General features: G+C 39.7%; 1 protein-coding gene across 1 annotated transcript in view; it reads right to left on the bottom strand.

Annotated features, from left to right (window-relative positions):
- The window catches only part of COL7A1 (collagen type VII alpha 1 chain), a 54,857-nt gene extending 44,483 nt beyond the window's left edge, over positions 1-10,374 (bottom strand). The window contains exons 1-8 of the mRNA XM_053469628.1: positions 10,324-10,374; positions 9,883-10,225; positions 3,002-3,086; positions 2,022-2,202; positions 1,382-1,541; positions 1,198-1,291; positions 893-1,054; positions 88-245 (exon numbers count right to left, since the gene is read on the bottom strand). Of these exons, the coding sequence (XP_053325603.1) occupies positions 88-245; positions 893-1,054; positions 1,198-1,291; positions 1,382-1,541; positions 2,022-2,202; positions 3,002-3,077 (831 nt within the window). The 5' untranslated portion in view covers positions 3,078-3,086; positions 9,883-10,225; positions 10,324-10,374. The remainder of the gene's footprint in view (positions 1-87; positions 246-892; positions 1,055-1,197; positions 1,292-1,381; positions 1,542-2,021; positions 2,203-3,001; positions 3,087-9,882; positions 10,226-10,323) is intronic.
- Positions 10,375-21,612: the final 11,238 nt, after the last annotated feature.

Here is a 21,612-nt window from a genome sequence, read left to right as displayed (position 1 = left end):
CCGTTATTAATTGTTTATTGCCTCCCGACAGAGTAATAATAATATTGACGTAGAATTCCATTCAATTCATAAAAAGCACACCCGTACCTCTCTCTGTTCTGATTGGATTGGTTGTCCTAATCCCGTTAGAGGAACATACAGAACGCTATAACCGGTAACCGGACCAGTTGCTGCCGTCCACCGTATTCTCATAGATTCTGAGGTCTGATCAGAGATGACCAGGTTGGATGGTCCTGTGTAAGTAACTACGCCAAACATAAAATAAATGAAAGTACATAATAATAATAATAATATACATTACAAAAGTTATCTAATGGAATGCTGCTGTTGATTGATTTTTATGACAAAACCCCTTTTCAGGCTTTGCACAAGAATTACTTTTTATAGATAACCCCAGCGAATTGTGTGTGTTTTCTTCCAGTTTAGCAAATTATTCATTCTATGTTCGATACGATGTATTTCAGTTGGGAAGACTGTCAGTAGGGGGCGCCAGAGGGAAGCGGTATCATGCAACAAATCCTATAGCATGTAAAATTACATGTTCAAAAATAATTTCTGTAAGATCTGAGCTGGTAAATGTAGGCAACACTACACAGTAAATAAGAAAATAAAAACAATAAAAAACTTTTTTTTTGCTATTTTAAGTTGAGGAAGCCACAATACAATTTTATTTTAATGCTTTTATGTTATATGTATACGTGCAATTATTTCTTTACGAATCATCCCTGACAGACAGAAGAAGTTAAGAATAAATAAAGAGATAAAATATACCCTTAAGCATGAAAATGTAAATTTCTAAAGTAAAACATGTCAGACAGCGGTGAAAACCAACAGTGAATTCTTATTGGCCAGGAGGAGTAAAAACAGGAATTAATATCTAGGAGAAACGTACCAGAATCATCTACGTAGACCCCACCGGTGCTGACACAAATTTTTCGAGACACCAGAGAAAGAAGCGTTCCAAGGATTTTGAAGTCATTGACGTAGAAGAAGAAGTCTTCTGTTGGTGTGGATGCCACCCGAGTCAGCTCTCTACTATCCGCATTCTTTATACCTGAAGGATTACAAACATGAAAATATTTTACAAGGAATATGGCAACGAAGCTTCTAGACTGTTGTCTTGTAAGAATTGGTGGTTTCCATTATTCTCACTATGGCCATATTTTACTCTTATCTTGAAGCGCGTTATTCACTTACCCACGGCAAATAGTTTGACTCCTTGAGCTTTAAGTCTTTGAGAAGCTTGGTCGACTTCATCTTGCGATTTCCCATCTGTAATCAAAATAGCTACCTAAAAAAAAGTAACAACACTGTTGGAACCATAAAGAGTCATACAGCAGAGCTCCTGTTTGGGGCAAAATATATATGGAGTATGGGGTACCTTGGGGACATCAGGGCGTATAATGGTAGGTCCAAAAAAGTTATCGGTCACGTATCTTAGACCGGTGCCGGTCCGAGTGTTCCCTCCCTTGTAGCTTAAATTTCTGATGGCCTGAATTACTTCTGTCCCATTCCGGTGCTTAGAAAACACAAATTCTGTTCTGCAAAATAAAAAGAGGCCATGTTAGTAGCAACCACCATATGCCCTTAATGAGTGGAACCCTAGTAGACACTAGGAAGGGTATGTAGGATTTGTGCTTAGGGGCGCCTGTGGATACAAAGCCTAAATAGAATTCTACATAAATTCTATATTCTTTATTCTATATTCTTCTTCTATATAAAGAAGTCACGCGGACTGTGTCCAAAACTTAAACTACTAGAACTGCCAACAAGATGTTCGAGGTATCCTGGCCACTTCCACCATGATTTTATGGGTTTTGGAGGAATTAATGGTATAAACCACAGAGAGGATGAGAATAAAGACAATAGCCATACTTTTGGTTAAAATAATGGGAAAGTGGCACGTTCACTGCAACCCAAAGACAAGTGAATTTGCTTCTGGTTGACTCCACGATATGATTCTCCAGGTCCCAAAGAGAGGCAAATCCTGCAAGAGCGGGGTAACTAATTGAGACGCTTACCTGGGGTCATCACTGTATTGGACGACTCCAAAGCGCACACCCTCCTCGCCAACCACATTTACAAAAGGGAGGACCAGCCCTTCCATAAAGGACTTGACCATACGGAAATTGGACCTCCCAATGCTGGAGGATCCATCGACGATGAAAACAATATCCGAATCATAGATATTTTCACACCTTGCTGCAAAAAGAGAATGAAACCAAATCTTTGTTACGCACGATCAGCTGTTCCAAAGATGGGTGCAAGGTGGGTTGAAACAAAGCATTTTCTTTCACTGCTTTAACTCTAGAGTATGCAGATCCAACCCCTGTGTTTAACCCAATATATAATTAAATCTTAAAGCCTCACAGATTTAAATGGGGGATTTCATTTGAATTTTACCCCAAAGCTGATAACAATTGTAGCACAACAAATATACCATTTAAACAGACTGCTGTATTATTTTAGATTATATATGGGGTTATACAATGTATATATTTAATTGTATCAAACATAATTGCAATTCTGTATCTTTATAGAAACATAACTGCAAGCCAGCTCTCTATATACTGTAACTATAGATCACATATTGTTGAGTTGAAGAAGAAGTAGGGAGATGATGTAAGAAAATAGTTTAGAAATGAGAGGCGCAAGTTAGCCAAATGTCTATTCATTGAGCAGATCAGGTCCTAATGGCCAGTCCTACCCAGTGAAGGAAGACGGCAATGATATGCTAATATATTTAATCGCTACCTGGACGCATCTCGTTCTAGATGTCAATGTAACCAAAGGTGGAATTAGAAGGCTAATGTTTGGTGGGTGTTTGTGGAATTGAGTTTTATTGTCCCTGTGGTCGTGAATGGAAGTCATCCCAAGGGATATTTAAATCTTTGCCAGACACATGAGTGAGCGCAGACACTTACATGGCGGTCTGATGCCATCCTCAGCTTAGTGAATGTACCTGTCTGGCTTTACTTTCTGAGATTGTGAGTGCACTCACCTTGTTGCTGGGCCGAGCTTTCATGAAATAAAACCAAATAATTCAACGTCACAAACAGGGCAGCGAACCCCCTCATCTTCGAAACCTACAAGAAAAATGCAAACAGCTGAGTTCAATGGATGGACAGATCCTCCATTCTATTCAAATACTTTAATGTCATTTGGGGCAGAAAAGAAAAACTATATCAAGAAGGCTAATCTAATGCCAATAATCAGAACAGTGGTATTATTATTATTATTATCATTATTATTATTATTATTATTAGTCATAGAAACATAAATGCAGGTTGTCCAGCTAGATAGGGAGTATTGGCAAATATGATGTACGTTGCTCATGAACACTGATAATAAAGCACTGTTCAGGTCAATCATAAAAACATTGATATTTTTCATCAAAACGCTGATCTGACCCTAAACTGAACCATTTCCCCCCCATTGTGTTTTGCTGAATTACAAAATAGTGATTTGTGACTACATTGTATCAATAAAAACATTATGTTGGAAAACATTTTTCATTTCATTATTTGCAATAGTATTTTGGAAACTGCATTTAATTTTTTTTAACTAACTAATGCAGTCAAGCAGAAAATATCAGTTTACGGATAATATACCACCAAGCACATAAATTCCTTGGAGAAATATGATTTATGGCAACATGCTTTTCATAGAAAGAATGGTAGCGGACGAGTCAGGTTGATAGTTTTTAAATACAGAGATACATTTTAGAATACACTAAAAAGAAACATTTTGGTAAAAAAATTAGTAATTAATTAGTACTCATTTTCATAATTAAACAAGATCTGAGAAATGTAAATGATGTGACGGGGTCAGCCTGGTGTTGATATCCAGGATGGGCATTTGTATACCACATTTCTTAGATTCTTTTAGAGCCATAATGTTAGACGTTTTAGCCTTTATACGCTCGGTACCATATACATTTTCACTGTATGGCTCCCATATGCTCTAATCGGAAACATCTAGCCCCGGATTTAAAGGAAACACATGCCTATACACTTTAAGTGCCACGTTTCGGTGAAGATTCCGGGAAACCTCTAAAGAAAACGTGTATTTAATTAAAGTAAAAACTACTGAGATTAAGGAGTCCATAAAATAATAAATATTTACCCTAGCGGAACAATATTTGACAGTTCTTTTAGGCATGCTAGGGGGCGCTATTTTAGAGCACTTCCGGCGGAGATGTAGTGCGAAACGCAAGGAAAAATATTAATAAATAAAAATATTCCCTAAAAAAATTAGGGAAAATAAATGCAATATCGCCTGCCGAAACCTACTGCCAGGTTACGTTAACGCTGTGCACATATATCTGTGAATGTTAAAATGCACTAATAATTTTCCTTAATTGTGATGCTGTGACATCAGAATTCCGACAGGCCGCTGCCTGCTATTCAGTTATAATTGTGATTATAATTCGTGTTGCCCTGAGGACACGCACTCCTTATAACAATGCTCCGGGATTAGAGCGTATTGTTCGCATTCTAAGCACATAATGTATATTTTACATGCATGCTTTTTACAGACAAGACTGGAATAAAAGGAGACTTTTTTGGAATGTGAAAATTAAAATAACTCGTTTTGAAGCAGAAACGGAGCGAAGACGAAGGGTGGGAATTGGAAGTCAATGATAGAGGTTTTAGAGAAACTAAGGGGTATAGCCCATACTTTCTAATTCCAGACGCCCCAAAATTATATGGGGTTACATTTTAACTACAGTGTAAGTTTGGGTGTTTTTGGAACACGTTGAGAGGGCCACCTTCTCCACTTGTGCATTAAGTGTTATAGAGGCGCACTCCATAGAAAGGCCCAGTTACGTACAGACCACCTGTTTTAGGATAAATTTAGGTAGATAAAGCTGGAAATGAGACGTATCAACTATTGGTATTATAGAATAGGATTCTCTTTAGAACGCCGTACTCATTATGCCGTTCAGGATATTAGAATGACGCAACATTTTATGCATTGGGTGAGGAGGAAGGAGTGTGTCCTCAATGAGAGCGGTTAGCTGTGTTCCCAGTCGAGGAGATGCTGGCTAGGATGTACTTGCAGCCTCATTATTCCAATAAGAGCCCCGTGGGGCAGCTAAAGCAAAGACAAGTATTTTTTATACATTTCCATAATAATTGGACCATTTTTCATTCAGTGATTGACAGTGATTGCTCCAAACATGACAGTAATGGTGGGACTCTGATGGCTTAAGCGCCTTGACCTCAAGCATGTTAATCAGTTGATATTATATTCTGGATTAAAGGTGAGAAACCACCAATGAATCTTCCTTTGGAGATCTAAATAAATCATTCTGGTTTTGCCGTCCATGACCCGAGGAACGCGGTGAGTTAGCCTCCATGAGCTCACATCCGTGGAATGTCAGGCTCACCCTTACGGTTTCAGTTTCTTTTTATAATAATGTCATGAACGATTTATCGCTCTCTGTCTTGGGTATTGTTACAGGTTACCTCGAGTAACTAACCGCAAACATTTACGAGCAATCACAAAAAAAAACGAAATGCTTTTACTGGACGTCAATCAGGAAATGAGTTAATGTGTAGGCATCATTCATCCGCATTGGATAAATAAATATAACGAAATTATATTTAGATAATAATCAGAGACCCACACGCATTGTCTGTACCTTGTTGAGCGTTGGCATTTAATGCTTGAGAAGCTCAGATGTCTTCAAGACTTTGAGTTATTCCTTTCATCATTCCAGTGATCCAGAGAATCTCTAGAACTTCACCATTTAACCCAACTGTTATCATCCATACTCAACTATAACATAGCAATGGATGATGGTAGTTGTAGTCCAAAAGATGGTGGTGCTGATGCGCTACACCCAATCTTTTCCCTGGTACCACCATCCTATTCCAGTATATAATCTCCTTTTCCACCTCCACATACCTGCACATACACCTGGATTCCTCTCTCTCGGACTCATACATTGCTACCCACTTTTCGGGACGTGGTGTGTCTACGCCACCATGCAAATATAAAGACGTTTGGCAGTCCCATGAAACTTCTGTGATGTCAAGTTCTTACCTGCACCACGTTAGTTATATAAAAGCATAATGTAGACTCCATAGTTATGGAGATAGAGCTTTACAAATGCTGTATCTGTAGAGGAATCCCCCCCCCACTCGTGTCTGTGAGATACACGCCAGTTATGGTTTCCACAAGGAAAGGAGGAATCCGAGAATGATGAAATCCCACAGCATCTGGACGCGAAACAAAGGAATTCTCCTTAGAAGCCGGGGGATGACAGCGCAACATTACAGAGGGACTTCAGGAAATGTTTAAAACAGCACAGACGCATGTTATAACAATCACACTACTGGGAGTACAGACTCATCCCGGCTGCACTCATTCAACAGATTCATCACAACAAATCCCAGAAATTCAAACCTTTAGAAGATAAGATTTAAAAAAAAAAATCCTCTTATACCTGAATACATCTGCAGGTGAGAATGAATCTAAAATGTTACTAAACTACAATCGAACGACTCTAGCATTCCGTAAACGTTGCAAGATTGTTTCTCAAGATAAGACGGTCAGGTTTACAAAAAAATGACATTCGCTAAGATTTTATAAAACGTTTCCCCACCTTCATCGGTTATCTACGTAGCTTCATGTCAAGCATCTACTGTCAAGAACACTACAAGTCACCCTTACAGATTTTTCCATACTGAATCACTGATTCTGATTATAATGCATAGCTCAAAGCGAATAGTCATCTCCATACAACAACATCAGGTACAGACAGAACATCTGTTTGCTCAGCACCATTATCCTTACATACATAGGTGTGTCCCACTCAGTAATGTGGGCCCTGGGGCATAAAGGCGTATAGCCTTCAATTGCTCTCCCTGCCACTGATTCCTCTGTTAGCAGCTCAACACTCGCAGTCTTGATTTCAGTAGGCGTTAACCCCCGTGCTTCTAAAGTTTAGACTTCATTTTTATCTGGCACTAAAAATGTGTCTTTTTTTTGTCATTAGGCCCCCCCCCCCCCCGCCCTCCGGTAACATCTGCCGCATCTGTGTACTTCTTCAGAACTAAACTACAGCTAATATTTAGAGAATTTGCAGGATGATATAAACAGTATTTGTCGTTTTAATTCCATTATCGGCTATGAAGATCAGCGCCGTCCAGATTTGTTTCTTTTTTTTTTTTTTATTCTTTCAGACATTCGTGAACTGGTGGCCTGGATGTTGTCAAAACAATGGTGTCATAGAATAAGCCTTTAATGGGAGTTTTAATAATTTCCACCATTTCGAATAGGAAGTTAAGGGCAAACAAAAGTTATAATAAAAGTGATGATAATGAACATAGAAATAAATGCCTTGTGTTAAATCCATGCCCCCATAAAATCATAAATATGTGGTCTCCAAATGTGGCAAAAATCGAAGCCAACTTAGATGTATCATAGGTTCGGAATTTTGCCCTTTATCCATAGTCGTTGCCTAGGGCAGGCTTGATGGGTTAGTGAATACAATGAGGAAGTGAATATAAAATGTAAAATTTAAAAATAATATAAAAAATGTTAAGGTTTTATCAAAGAACCGAGTGCTTCGGTTTAGCGCCGTGTAACCCGCTGAAGGCCCTTCCACCTTTTAATTGGGATTTCGAAAGCTCCGCAATACAAAGGTATCGCGTTGTTCCCCCGCGTGGCACTATGAGAACGCCATGAGAACACTCTGTGAATTTTCTTGAAGATCATCTGGAGGTCCACCTCCACCCCCCATCCTCTGCTTCGTTGAATAATGTGTTGGCTTCCAGACTGAAGGATTTTCCAGACCCTTTTAACTTGCTTAGGGATGTTTTTTTTTTTTTTCGGGTTCATTGTAAAGGGAAAGCACAGCTTTCAGAAAACATTCATTGTGCAGCTGCCAAAAAGAAAAATCCGTCCCCTCTATTTATGGATACAGCAGCCTCTGGCTTTTCTTTCCGCTCCGTCTTCCCGGCGTGGGCAGGCTTTGTTACCGTGGCAGATTAATGGCGTACAAACCCCTGTGTCGTGTCTCCTCCGAGCGCAAATGCCACCTAGGTAGACGTTCTGGATGCCGGTAAACAAATCTCAGAAGGACGAGGTCGACGTCTAAGAAAGCTCTTTCATTTTAGCTTCTGTGAGGTTCTTGTGGTCTGCAGTACATTACACTGAACATCATTGTTTAACCCTTTGAGAACAACAGGGATGAGCCCACGGGCATATATTTCTTTTTAATTAATTGCAGGGAATGCAGCCAAGCCGCTCCATTGACATAATGATGGCTTTCAGGTCTTGGCATAGCTCGTTGACATTTTCTGAGGGCATGTACTGGAATTTCCTTGGTTTGTTCTTTAATCTAGTGGGCTCTTCTAATGGACCAGCCATGGTCGTCTTTAATATACCTTTTTCATTATATAAATCAATAAGTATAATACTAAAAATGTTATGTCATAGCTGCCCATCAGCGAAGAATATCATTCAACAACTTACATGTACCAATACATTTACAAGTGACGTCATGTCTCTGACATCATGTCTCTGACCTCCTCCCCCTGAGGTAATTCCTCCAGTGGCATTGAGCCTGCAGCTAGACCCACAGGTAAATTAACCCATTCACTGCTATAACACCGAGGAATTATATCAAAGTCCCTTGAACACACCTTCCAATAATCCCACCTACTAATTCTCCCACTTCTCAAATTCTCTAAATTGTTCCAGAGCATAAAGAATTGGAATGCTCGGCTTAACACAAATGCAGGTTTTTAGCCCAAAAAAAACCTGCCGCAAGATCTCAATGGGAAATGCAAACGTATAGTATTTCTTTACAAAAAAACAGGTTTACTTCCTCAAGTGATCAAATAATAGTCCTAAAACACTCATTCATCAAAAACATATAGCTGTCTGATATAATAAACTTTCCCCAAATGCAGGTAGGTTAATGTTAGGAATAATGTTATGAATAATATCATTTTAAGTACAATAATTTTACAGTAAATAAAATCACCAGAGCATAAAAACCATTGGAAATCGGATTCAGATTACAAAACCTGCATTAAAATCTTATTCCACAGCCAGGTGGTTCCCTATCGCACTCACACCCAAAACTCATCGATCTTCTAATATGATATCCATCTACAAATAAAAACATTATATAATATAATTAATAAATACATATATATATATATATATATACATATATATATATATATATATATATATATATATATGACAAGTAATTGTCACCATTGGAGATATAAATTGGAGATTACAATAATTACAAAGCTTTGTCATGGAATTGGCGAGTCTACAGGGTTGGCGAAGTTGGTAGCTCAGAGTTTAGTTCCTTACGTTTCTAACATAATATTCCTTGTAACATAAGGCATTAAAGCACTGACCTATCGCCCAAAGTCTCTAAACCAACAGAAACACTACGCAGAACCTGCCTTTGAAGTAGAGGAAAGTATTTCACGGTTCAGAACAGAGGAGAAATGGTGAAAATGATGTAGAACGCGACATAAAATGTCCTGATCATTGTTATTCTTCATATGTCGCCTACAGTAAATGTTCCTATCATATAAAAACATTCATTGAAATGTCAGACGGATCAACCAAGAAAAGATGAATGAAAGTAAACGAAAGCGTTTGAATGAACGGGGTTGAGAAGGTTGTAGAATGTCCCTGTTTGTCTTCTGGTAATGAAGGGAGTCATTTGGCAACTATGTATGAGGTCTTATCGGGGTGACTATTCTGGATTTTTAAACACGATTAAAAAATCCAAGCCTTATTGTAAGTTTCTCCTACGCCGAACACCAAGTCCTGAGGATTTACTTACAGCGTGAAATAAAAATCTGAAAAAAATATAAAAAAAACAAAACAAAACGTTACCTTTGCTGTAAACGCATAATCCAAAAGTTTCAATTTCCCTTGTGTTGCTTTTTTTTGGATTCCAGCAAAACGTGAACTGCTCGCTCCTATCCAAACAGTTCTGAGGCTCCTTCTGTATTTCTAAAGAGCTTTTTTTTATTTATTTTTTTCCTTTTTCTGCAGTCTCAGGACAGGGGAAGATTTGTTACTTTCTGCAAAAAAACCGAGACAGAAAAATGATTGCAAAGATTCTTTGTAAATTGTCTTGCAGACTTTTCCCTCTTCCACTCTTCTCTGCTTCTTCTTTCGGTTGTTCCCTGCCTCTCGGGATCTTTTTTTTTTTCTTTTCTTCTAAACATGTACCCTAAAGCCAAAAAAAAAAGTTAGTGCATTGAAACGAATCCCTGAGCCCATCCCCTGCTACTCCCAACCAATCGACGGAACGACGTGCAAAACTCTCACCAGCCAGGTGAATGGATACTGGATTCCTTCTGATTTATTCTCTTACAATTCAATGAATTCTAAAAAAAAAAAAAAAAACATACGCCCCACCCCCAGGATCTTTTTTATTATTTTTATTATTTAGAAAAATATATCTTTATTTACTTACAAAAATGCACAAAAAATGAACATAATTTTAGAACGACTAATGATATAATCATGAGTTCTTTTTTTTTCTAAAATAAAAAAAGGACATTTGAAAATGTGTAATTGAAAGTTCTCCATTACTTATGGTTTCGGGTTTCGATATAAAAATGGTTATTTTCATTTGATGGGTTTTTTTCACCAATTCTTAATTGAAATAATTAATAATATTCAGATTTAATAATAATAATAAAAAAGTTAAATAAAACTTAAAGGTACACTTCAGGGCATGACTGGGGGTGACTAGGCGGTCCTGGCACTTTAAGGGCAACATCCGCTAAATGAAGTGTGGCCTCCGGCTGGATACCTTTAGCTACATGTGGTGTCGGCCAGTGGCCGTTGTGTCAGATGGCCAGTCCGGGTCTGTTGTAGATTACAGTATTCCAAAGATCCACTACATGGATCAAGCAAAACATAGATGGGGGTTCTGTAGAGCTGGGGGGGGTGCCGCTGGGGCAGAACTACCGGCGAACACCGCCCCCCCGCCCTTCCCAGCTACAACAAAAATGAGTATTCTCTCCTCTTATAGAGTGAAACATGGGGTTAAAGTATTGCTGTGAGCAATAGGTCTGTTTTTATCTTCTGCCACGATGTGTCAGCGCGCTGTAACGTTGTTTTCCTCGGTCCCACCGGCCACCCACACCGGAGACAGCTGCGCTTGACACAATCATCAATATCTCAATAACAAGAAATCTCCAAGCTTCCCTCCTCATATTTAATCATTCAATCCAACCCCGAGGATCTCTAATAATTCCTGAGGCTTCGCCGCTACTCAAACCAATCTGAAACCTGTATCTGATCTCAACATTCCATGAAATGCATAAATAAAAGATGTGGGGCCACATTATATTGCCTGGGAAGAAATAAAATCCCTTTGCCATTGGCTACAATAGATACATTTAATGAAATCTGGCCCGTGATAAATGATCTTGTAACACTTGAGTTCCTTAGACAGTCCGGACTGGGCTGTTAGTTGGGGTACCATGTCCTTAAGAGTGTTGGGTCTTTTATGCTGTTATGGATTTCAGAAAACAAGAAAAAGACAGAAAACATTTGAATTTTGTACCTTTTTCCATGGCAAGAAACCCCACTAATACTGAGTATTAAGTAAGAGCTTTAATGTATATCACGGTAACTTGCCCCAAAAACCACAGATGAGAATAATGTAATGGCTCCTTAAAATGCAGGTGTCACGGAACAGCAAAATAAAGAATAGGTTGGATCTAAAAACTTTCTTATGCATATTTTATGTTCTCTGATATATATATATTTAAACGGACTTGCGTCTTGGTTTAATTGTCCCTTTTGCGCTACAGGCTAAATATTCAATATTCTTCATATTTATCGTGGAAAATGAATTCTGCATCCTTTGCCCGGAATAGATATTCTTTAACAAATAAACTAAGAAGGTTTTGAGTGTTTTATCTTTAAAAAAAAGCAAACAAACCAAATACGCGCGGAATCGGTTTTATAAAAAGCAAATTCCCAGGCTGATCGTGATTGCTGTGAATACTTTGAGGTCAAAAGGGTCATTTCATAAGGAAAAGGGAAATACAGTTTAGCTACGCACAAAAGCCGTTTGACCCCATCCTACAAAATCATAACCTGAAGCTATTTTTTTTTTTTAAAAAAAACAACAAAATGAGATTTCGGTGGGCAGTGGAATGCATTAGCCTGTAGCAACCACATTAATAGATTATTAGATAACAGGGGAAGAAATGATTTTGTAACCCAGAGGGCAGAGGAATTCCTGTGTGTAGTTCTTGTTTTGAGTTACATGGAAAGGTCATAACTCTACCTATCAACCGATAGAAGGATTGCCTGAAACGGGCTGAAATATTAATATAATTGTGGTGGATCATGGGAAAATCCTGGTTCGGAAGGTTGGAAATACGGCGATTGAGGGGACATTTTGGAAACAACCCCAATAGTCCATTTAATAGTCTACGATGTCATGTTAAGGCAGAGGTTCTAAAAATTAGTCCTCAAGAACCACTAGTGGTTATGGGTTTTACCAGTATTACCAGTGGAATACTCTGGAGTGAGTCCTAAATAAAGGGCCATTGGCTTGGGTTGAGACTCATTGTTCTACAGCATATGGATACGTAATTGTTAGTAGTGACCGATGGAATGTTCCTACTGTTTGGATCGGAATTAACTCCCACTGTATGGAAAGAAGGGAGATTCATGAATGTATTCTTTTTAACTCATTCTGTAGTCTTTACTTCCTCCATGACCACCAGATTTCCACCCCTTCCTCTAGTGTATGAGAAAATACTCAACCCACGGTCACTGACCCAGCAGTGCCTCCAAGTACAACCACTTTCCATCATGCCTTCCGTTACTGGTATATGGAAACAAACATAGACGGAGCTACTTCTAAACTGTTCAATCTTGGAGGCGCATGTGGTTGAAGGTTAGATATCCCTGAACCCGTCAGCCATCCCTAGTGCACTAACATCAATATTGAGTGTACATGAGGGGGACGTACAGGGATGGGATATAGAATAGACACTGGTGCTTTAAGGCCGTCAGTTCATAGGTCACGGGCATGCGCCTGCAGGCCACATTCATCCAGAAGGGGAGCACAATCTGCATTATTAAATTGCCAGCTTCTGCACCATTAACAAGGGGTGGTATTTGACACTGGTCCTCCAGGCATTTGCCCTGTGGTCAGGTTGTCCGGCTTAATGACTTCATTAGCTGGTGATTATGAAGTCATACATAGTATGGATACTATAGGGCCAAATCATTTGCTTGTAGTTGCAAAAAAACTCATAGATCACAGGCGGTATGGCTTTAAAGGATGTAAAGCATGTATATGTTAAGCATATAACCCGTGAATGTTTATAAGAGACACCTGTTCCTCTAATACAGTCTTTTTGTAGCTGATGAAAAGGTCTAGAACTAGAATATGGGAGATTAGTTTATGAATAATATGCAATATAAGTGATTTTTGTTACTTAGTTTTTATACATTTTTTTAAATTCCAATAAAGTCCATTTTTGGACACAAGAAGACCCTACTACAAACGGGTTTTTACAAGCAGAGTTTACAATGGCGATTTGCAGGAAGAGACCACATGGCCACCAACTTTCATAGGGAGACCTCTCGGATATGTAGTATAATCTTACCCTGCTGGTTTTATAGAATAAACTCACTTTTGGTCAATCCTAACACAGTTATGTCAGAAAACCATGAACATCTGCCTGATTAGTTTATCGTTACTGTTTGGTTATATCTGTGGTTTCCGTGATGCTGCTGGAGACCTCAGAAAACGAACTCGTACAAGGTTCAGAGAATGTGGCATCGGGGCATTTCCCTGTCCGCTGAATTGGTGCGCCCTTAATTACAGCATCGCAAGATTGGTATAATTGTATCATTGCATAATTACAGAACATCTGTTGATATCGGAAGGAATTCCTCATTTGGCACCATTCCTAAAGGGAGGGGTAGACGGAGGACCAAGTGACAAAGAGGGAGTTGATTCAAGTTATTTTCTGCTATAAAAATGCTGGGCAGATAAACTCTGAATGACAGACTTGACGTTGAATTGTAAATGTGTACAAAGGCAGGAATTGTGAATTCAATTCCCTCTCAAACATTAGACTCGGGAGATGTCCTGGAAGCCCCATACTTTGCTGTTACATTATCAGCCCAATGGCCGTCGATCCAATAGTCCGATTTGTGAAGAACAAAAGACTCAAACAATATATAAACAGTTATTATGTATCATATCATATTCTTCAGTAAATATCAGTGTGAATATATACTGTAGATACATTGTAACAGTGGCTACTAGAACAGTCCTTGGAGAACCCAAGAGAGGATAGAGCTCAAAGCCTTTAATGAACAGAGGCAAGTCAAGCCAATGGAGGTACTTTAGGTGTGACAACTGGAAGAGCCAGTGTCTGATCGAGCTGGGATCAAGCCCAATCTCTGGCTTGGTACAGTTTGTCAAAGGGTTCCTCTCTTGGTTAGTTGCTCGGTCCTGGTGTTCCTGTGTTCAATATGGGTCTTTCCTGACCCCACCTCAGGTCCGGCTCAGAAACCTTTAGCAGCTATCAGTGGAGGAGATAATGGGGCACTGACAAAATCAATTCATTTGCTCCAATTAAAATCAATCAAAATCAATTCTTTTGCCCTTGACTTCAACCAAATCAGGACGGTTTGATTAGCACTCCATGTAAAAGTTCATGATGGAATAAACCACCCTTAGCTGTAATTGTATCTATAGCAAATGTCATTGGTGAACTTACCATTTGGGCTTCAAAAGGGTTATTCCCCAAACCCTTGTGATCCATTAGGATTAAGCTCCCCCCTCCCAACAATAAATTGGGGATAGCTTTTAAAATCTGTAGTATCTTTTCACCATTACTATACATTTGACTTAAAAATAGTACCGTGGATGACTTAAAAAGTATTTTCTCTGAGTTGTTGGAGAGATTTATGAATTCTGAACTTTGAACCCTGGGCCACTGGCTTCATTCATCAATCCGCATGCTAGATACTTTGTTTAAAGAATAAACTTGGTCTATTTTGTTCATATTTTCCAGGCTTCTAAAAGTCAGATGGACAAGTTCAACATCCGTTTCCATGACAAAGCAGAAAGTCAGTGATTTCAGAAATAGTACGGTAAAGCGCATTTGCATTAGAAAGAATCCTATACATAAAACAAAACTACAATGTGATTTAATGGAAAGCAAAATAAAATGAAAATACTTTTATTTTATATTCACAAATCCTCAATTGTTATATATATAAACAAGTGAGTTATTTCCAAATTTGGGCTAAGAATGGTAGCATAATGGATAGATAGATGGATGGACGGATAGATAGATAGATAGATAGATAGATAGATAGATAGATAGATAGATAGATGGATAGATGATAGATAAAAAGATGGATAGATGAATGGATGGATGCATGGATGGGTGGATGGGTGGATGGATGGATGGATGGGTAGATAGATAGATAGATAGATAGATAGATAGATTGATAGATAGATAGATAGATAGATAGATAGATGGATAGATAGATAGATAGATAGATTGATAGATAGATAGATAGATAGATAGATAGATAGATAGATAGATAGATAGATAGATAGATAGATAGATAGATAGATAGATGGATAGATAAAAAGATGGATAGATGAATGGATGGATGCATGGATGGGTGGATGGGTGGATGGGTGGATGGGTGGATGGATGGATGGATGGATGGATGGGTGGGTGGATGGATGGATGGATAGATAGATAGATAGATAGATAGATAGATAGATAGATAGATAGATAGATAGATAAAATGATGGATAGACTTTTTTTATTTTAGGATAACTTGAAAAGAACGGGATCCTTATGTCAACTGAAGTGGTGAGACTACTCAATATAAGGTATAGATATGAGTTGACCTTTCCCTGTAAATGTATCAACGTCAAAACGCATTGACTATTTACCATTTTTGAAACAATTCTAATGATCTTAACATAGTGTGAATGCATATTTTGAAGCATAATGTTTAACTTTAGGATTAAATGGAATGAAGAGCACTTTAACATAACGAGGACTTATAGACGATAGAAATATTACTCATAAAGCAGCGACCGTCTCATAAAACAGCAGAACGTGCCACATCTGTTTTGCGATCCTTCGGGATGTGTCTAAACGGATTTTCCACAGACACGTTTAAGTACTGCACTTACACGCGGGAGATAATAGGGAATCATCACTTATGAGATTTAAAAGTTTAAGTCCGTATGAGTCACCGTGGAGCTTTTTTGGGCTGGCATCGCAGCTGGTTGTGAGCTGAGTCACTGTCTGGACTTTGCACGGTCGGGGTCCATGGATAGAGCTATCCGACCTAAAGGAGCTCCAGTCCCTATAGCTTCAACCTCCAGTAGCCCTCCGCCGAATATTGATCTGTTTCCTTTAATGAAATTATTAATTAACCCTTTCTCTTTACGGTAAAAGGTTTTAATTTCAACTTATCTCATTTAGGTGCTTTATGGTTAAGAATCTTTCACTTCTGGCACTGTATGATGATCTTACCTCCATCGCTGAGCTAGTCCATAAGGACATTTTGCTGACGATGCCGCTCAGTATTAATTTAGAGCGTTATGACATCACAACCTGTCTTATAATTTGGCAGGAAGCGGGAGACGAGGGTTCTGGTCTGAATGCAGGTCCTACAGAGATAAATCTGATAAACCCAACTGGAACTTTGCATTTGTGTGATCTGCGTGATTATCTGTCTCCTTTAGTTTATCTCTCCTCTGCTGTTAAGTTGCTGATTGCTGTCGATTGGCTCAGGCAGCCTTGTAAGAAAAGAATGGAAGAGACAAGAGAGAACTTCCCGACAGGACAGTTAATGCTCCAAACCATTAAGCAGAATATGAGGGTCTCAGCTCTAATCCGTTATGTCATTGGGAGGGTCGCAGTAGAGTTGCCCCCTTTGGAACATCACGTTAACTTGCAAGTCTATTCAAGGTGTTAGGTGCCCAAAATTTAGAATAACTGTGTCTTAGCCTACCATGTAGCTGATCTATACTTATGTATTTGTTTGTTAGGTACATATATATATATATATATATATATATTATTATTATTATTATTTCTAACCAAAATATGAATCTAGTAATGCTCATTTTCAAGAACATTCTTACTTTAAAACTACAATAATAATACAAGAATTAGAACCAAGGATTAGTTGATAAACCATAAAAAGTAAACAATAAAAAGTCATCCAAATACGTCATTTAATTATAGAATCCGCCAAGTGAATAACAGTGCCTGAAAATTCTTATTCAAATTTATTTAAAACGGGGACGTCTAAACACCCCTTTGTTTATGGATTGTTTACGGATTGTTTCGGGATTACGGATTAAGCCAAAGAGGGGATGTACAGGTCCTTCTACGTCTTGACAAACGAATAGATTTTCTTCTTATAAGAGCCTTGCAGGCGTTATGGAGGATTCCAGGAATTCTATACACCTGCGGCAGGAATGTAGCAGCTCCCTGACTGCGGAGGAGAGACACGCATTCTGCCCCATGGAAGATCTCCGTGGATGTCACAAACTTAACAAGTCCCTGCAATTTGTAACACACGAGGGCCGGCTACACCCTTTACAGAGCGGGGGCTCTTCGCCAGCCATTAGAATTGGGACTTCAAAATAATTCTGTGAATTTACTGTGAATATAGCCAACGTGGGATTCCCAATAATGTATGTGGCCGGAGGCGTAGCGGTGATGCGGGGCTCTACCAAGACTTTTTTTATGTGATTTTGTGACCGTTTGATATCTATTCATGTATTTGAGTTAGGCATTTAGAAAAAGAAGATTTTATTTCAACAATTTAGTCTATAAACCCATTTCCAACTGTTTCTAGACACATTATTGGGACTTTTAGGGCTGTAGAACCCTGCGATCCCCTCATACCCAGCAAACATTCCGACCTCCTAGAAAAGAGGGTGCATCAGGGGAGGAAAGAGGGAAGGAGGAGGAAAGAAGAAACTGACCCTGCTTTAAAAGACACTTGTGGGAAGTATGACCCTGGGTCTCCGGGTCACTGCAGGGAAACGCGGGTCGTCGGAGCGGGGTTGCAGAACGCCCCACTCCCCGCCCACATCCGGCAGCGGCACCGCCTGCAGCGTCAGCAGGACCATCGACTGTTGCCCCCGGGACCGCCCACCGACATCACCAGGACCGCCCACCGACATCACCGGGACCGCCTACTCGCATCCTACAAGGGGAGCCAGAAAGTTCCTACAATAAACTACAATAAAAAAATCAATCCCTTCCTTATGTAAAGACTCAAACCGTAAACAGTCGCTGGTCTCGTCTTAGATTCAGGAGCCATATCCCTGTCCCATGCATGTTTAATACCCTCACTGTATCAACCACTTCTGCTGGGAGGCTGCTGTACTTTTACTTTCACCCCCCCCCCTCCCAGTAAAGTAAAACTTCCTTTTTATTACATCTAAGCCTCTGGCCCTCTAACTTTAGATTATGACCTCTTGATTGTTGACGTTCTCCATAGGAGGGCCGAGGTGAGGCGATTGGCCTCGCTGAGGATGGGGGGGGGGACAAACCGTAGACCCATAAAGCAGGACATTTAATTCTTGCATGGATGCCAGACTGGATGGGACTTGTACTCGGCTCTGTGCGGCGTGCAGACAGATGTGAGAAGCTTTGCGTGTCCGATCCTGTCCCTCCAAAGCTTCTCTCCATTCGCTGTATTTGTTTTTCCTCTCAAATTACTTCTGTAGATTCTGCATTATACCTTTTTTTTTTCTTTTTTAACCCTGATGTTTCCAGAAGGAAGTTTCAAATCAGGACGAAGCAATTAAACGCCGAGAAAACCGAATAGGGAGATTAGGATATTATTTTTAACGATCTGGACGTGGAAAAAATGTCCTGTAAACAAACCGCGTGTGTAAACTTTACGCCTTTACGCCTTTGGTTTTACCGTTCAAAAAACCCTGCATGATGCGTAAACATTAAAAATTGGCAAAATATTAGAAACACGCTTCCTGTACTCAGGCTCTGCATGATTATTCCTCCCCATTAAGTCATCTCTCCTCTTTTGGTTAAGATAAGTCATTACGCTGTATTTTGTGTGTTTTTGTTACTTTTACAGATATTTAATGTATCTTAAATTGATATTATTAGTAATACAGTATATATACATCCTCGCAGCAGCCTGTATAGTAGACTTTGTACGGAGGACCGTCGAGTATATGGACGTGCGGCTGATGACGGAATGTTTCAGCGGAGGTCCGCATACATCATTACCGGGTTTCAAAACCGTGTTCTACTAAATGCTGCAATCAGCTGTTTTGATAAAAGACGGAAAAAACATTAAAAGAAAATGCTACCCCCTCCCCCCAACCACTCAAAATAACCGGATTCAAGTACTTTTAAATACTTGACTTTTGAATAACATTAAAATGTATGTGGAAGCTTTTTGATGTGCATGTTTTGGTTCTTCTGGCTGTGAGCAACATTCTTTTTATCTGAAAGGGCTGCAGGGAAAAGCCGCGACGCTCTGCGTAAAGGTGCGCTTCAGCTCTGATGAAGCAAATGATAGCCGAGGGTTATCTTATATTATTTCTCGTTATCCCCTCCGTCCAGCTTTAGCACTCACTTGCATGAAACTTGGAGGGGGGTCTAACGAGACCACTCTGTGCCTTCACTGATTTCAATGGGAGCTCTTTTTTCATCGAGCAGCCGAAAGTGGCATCTACTCCAAATAACACATGGGGCAGAAAACATGCTCGGTGCACAATAACCATGCCCAATACACGTTCACAAAATCTATTAAATCCATTAAATCCATTGAAAAAGAGTACAAGAAGGATCCAGTCAGGTTGCAAATGCCGACTTACTCCAGACGCCTCTAGTGGCTGAATGAAGAATTGCAAGTAAATATCAACAAATAGTTACAGTTGTCCTCCTGTCTTTTTTTCAGTCCTCCCCTACTAATTGAGACCAAATATAACGACGCCAGCTTTTACGTGTGCTGCACCCATAGGCTTATGCCGTCCCCAGCTTCCACTTTGCCTCGGCTACAAAGTGTCAATTCAATCCCGCCAGCGGGGCTGGTCCTAGAGCCTCAGGCATGAAGTCCTCAACGGTCCCTCAAGACTCCAACTTTGGAGTGCGATGGAGCGAGAGTACAAGCCACAGACGAGTCAAAGTTACCTGAACTACTTGACCCTGTTGAGAACCTTCCTCTTGACCTCTGATTTCTTGGAAAGTAGAGAGTTAAATCCTTTACTTAACATTCACCTGAAGCCTGTGGCAACCCTAGGCCGGGCACCCCTCTGATCCAGGTACCCCATACACCTCTGAAGTCTCATTTCATGAGTTATAGGCCTGACTATGTCTACATGAGCACCGAGTACACTGTAGGAGTCCAGGTCATGGGTCGTTTTCGCAGCAGCCAAGTTGCTTCCTATGTATCAGACACGTAGGAGGCCTCTGTTTACTATTCCCACTAGAATTTAATCATTGTTCCGTCTAATGAGGTCATCGGTAAATGAATACAAACTTCTGGCAAGGACTAGAACCACAACTTTCCACCGTCTAGAGCGTGTCCAGCTAACGGCACCTTACGCTGCGCTCGCCTCACTTCACCCCGGCGTAATCTCTTCCAGAATCCCTCAGAAGCAATTCGACTGATCATTTATCTGTTTTCCTTAATTTCGGCTATTAAGCCACGTTTTTAATCTTCAATCCATTTAACTTCCCTGATTCCAGTTCTGTGTGTGACTCTCTTCAATCTGGATTCCGCTGTAGACGTCCTAATAAAACGGCGCTTTACAAATAAATGTAACAGTAATTCATTCATGTTATCGTTTCTATATAAGAACAATATTTACAACCCTTAAAAATAGCTACTGCTACTTCTGCTGGGAGGCTGTTCCAGTGCTCTACCACCCTCTCAGTAAACAAAATCTTCCTTACATTATATCTAAGCCTCTGACCCTCTAGTTTTAGATTATGACCTCTCCTTCTAACATTTCTCCTCCTTTGTAATAAACGTCCCTCCTGTCCTTCATTAAATCTCTTTAAGTCTATCCTATTCCTTCTCTCTCTCTCTCTCTCTCTCTCTCTCTCTCTCTCTCTGGAGATACCTTAATCTTTCCTGATCATTTACAATTGTTCTTTTTAATGGTAAAACGCGCGGGGAGCAGCTTGCCAGAGGACATGAGCCGGTCTTCCGTGACTCAGCTGTGATCTCACAGGAACATCAGGAAACCTCCATATGTAAATATTTAGAAGCGATCCCAAAAGATGTCCCCCCCCTCGCTGGAATGTATCTGCTGTCTTTATACATCCAACCCCAAGGAACGTCTGGGGTCAGTAGCCAAAAATCCAGCTGCTTTTTCATTTAACGTCCCAAACCAATCACTAATCACTCTGTATCCACTCTGTATCCACTCTGTATCCACCTACATCGTGATCTCCGGAAGTGAAAATCAGTCCGTTTGGAATGTTGTCCCTTGTGTTTTTTACATCGTGGACGGTGAGTAAGTTATTAGAAAGATGTTTACTGGAACTTGTTGTAAAAGCATATCATTTATCAACTTATCATACATCAACT

Source organism: Spea bombifrons, chromosome 6 (assembly GCF_027358695.1).
Source record: "Spea bombifrons isolate aSpeBom1 chromosome 6, aSpeBom1.2.pri, whole genome shotgun sequence".
In the NCBI taxonomy this organism is placed as follows: Eukaryota; Metazoa; Chordata; class Amphibia; order Anura; family Pelobatidae; genus Spea; species Spea bombifrons.
This window is presented reverse-complemented; position numbering and strand designations above follow the sequence as displayed.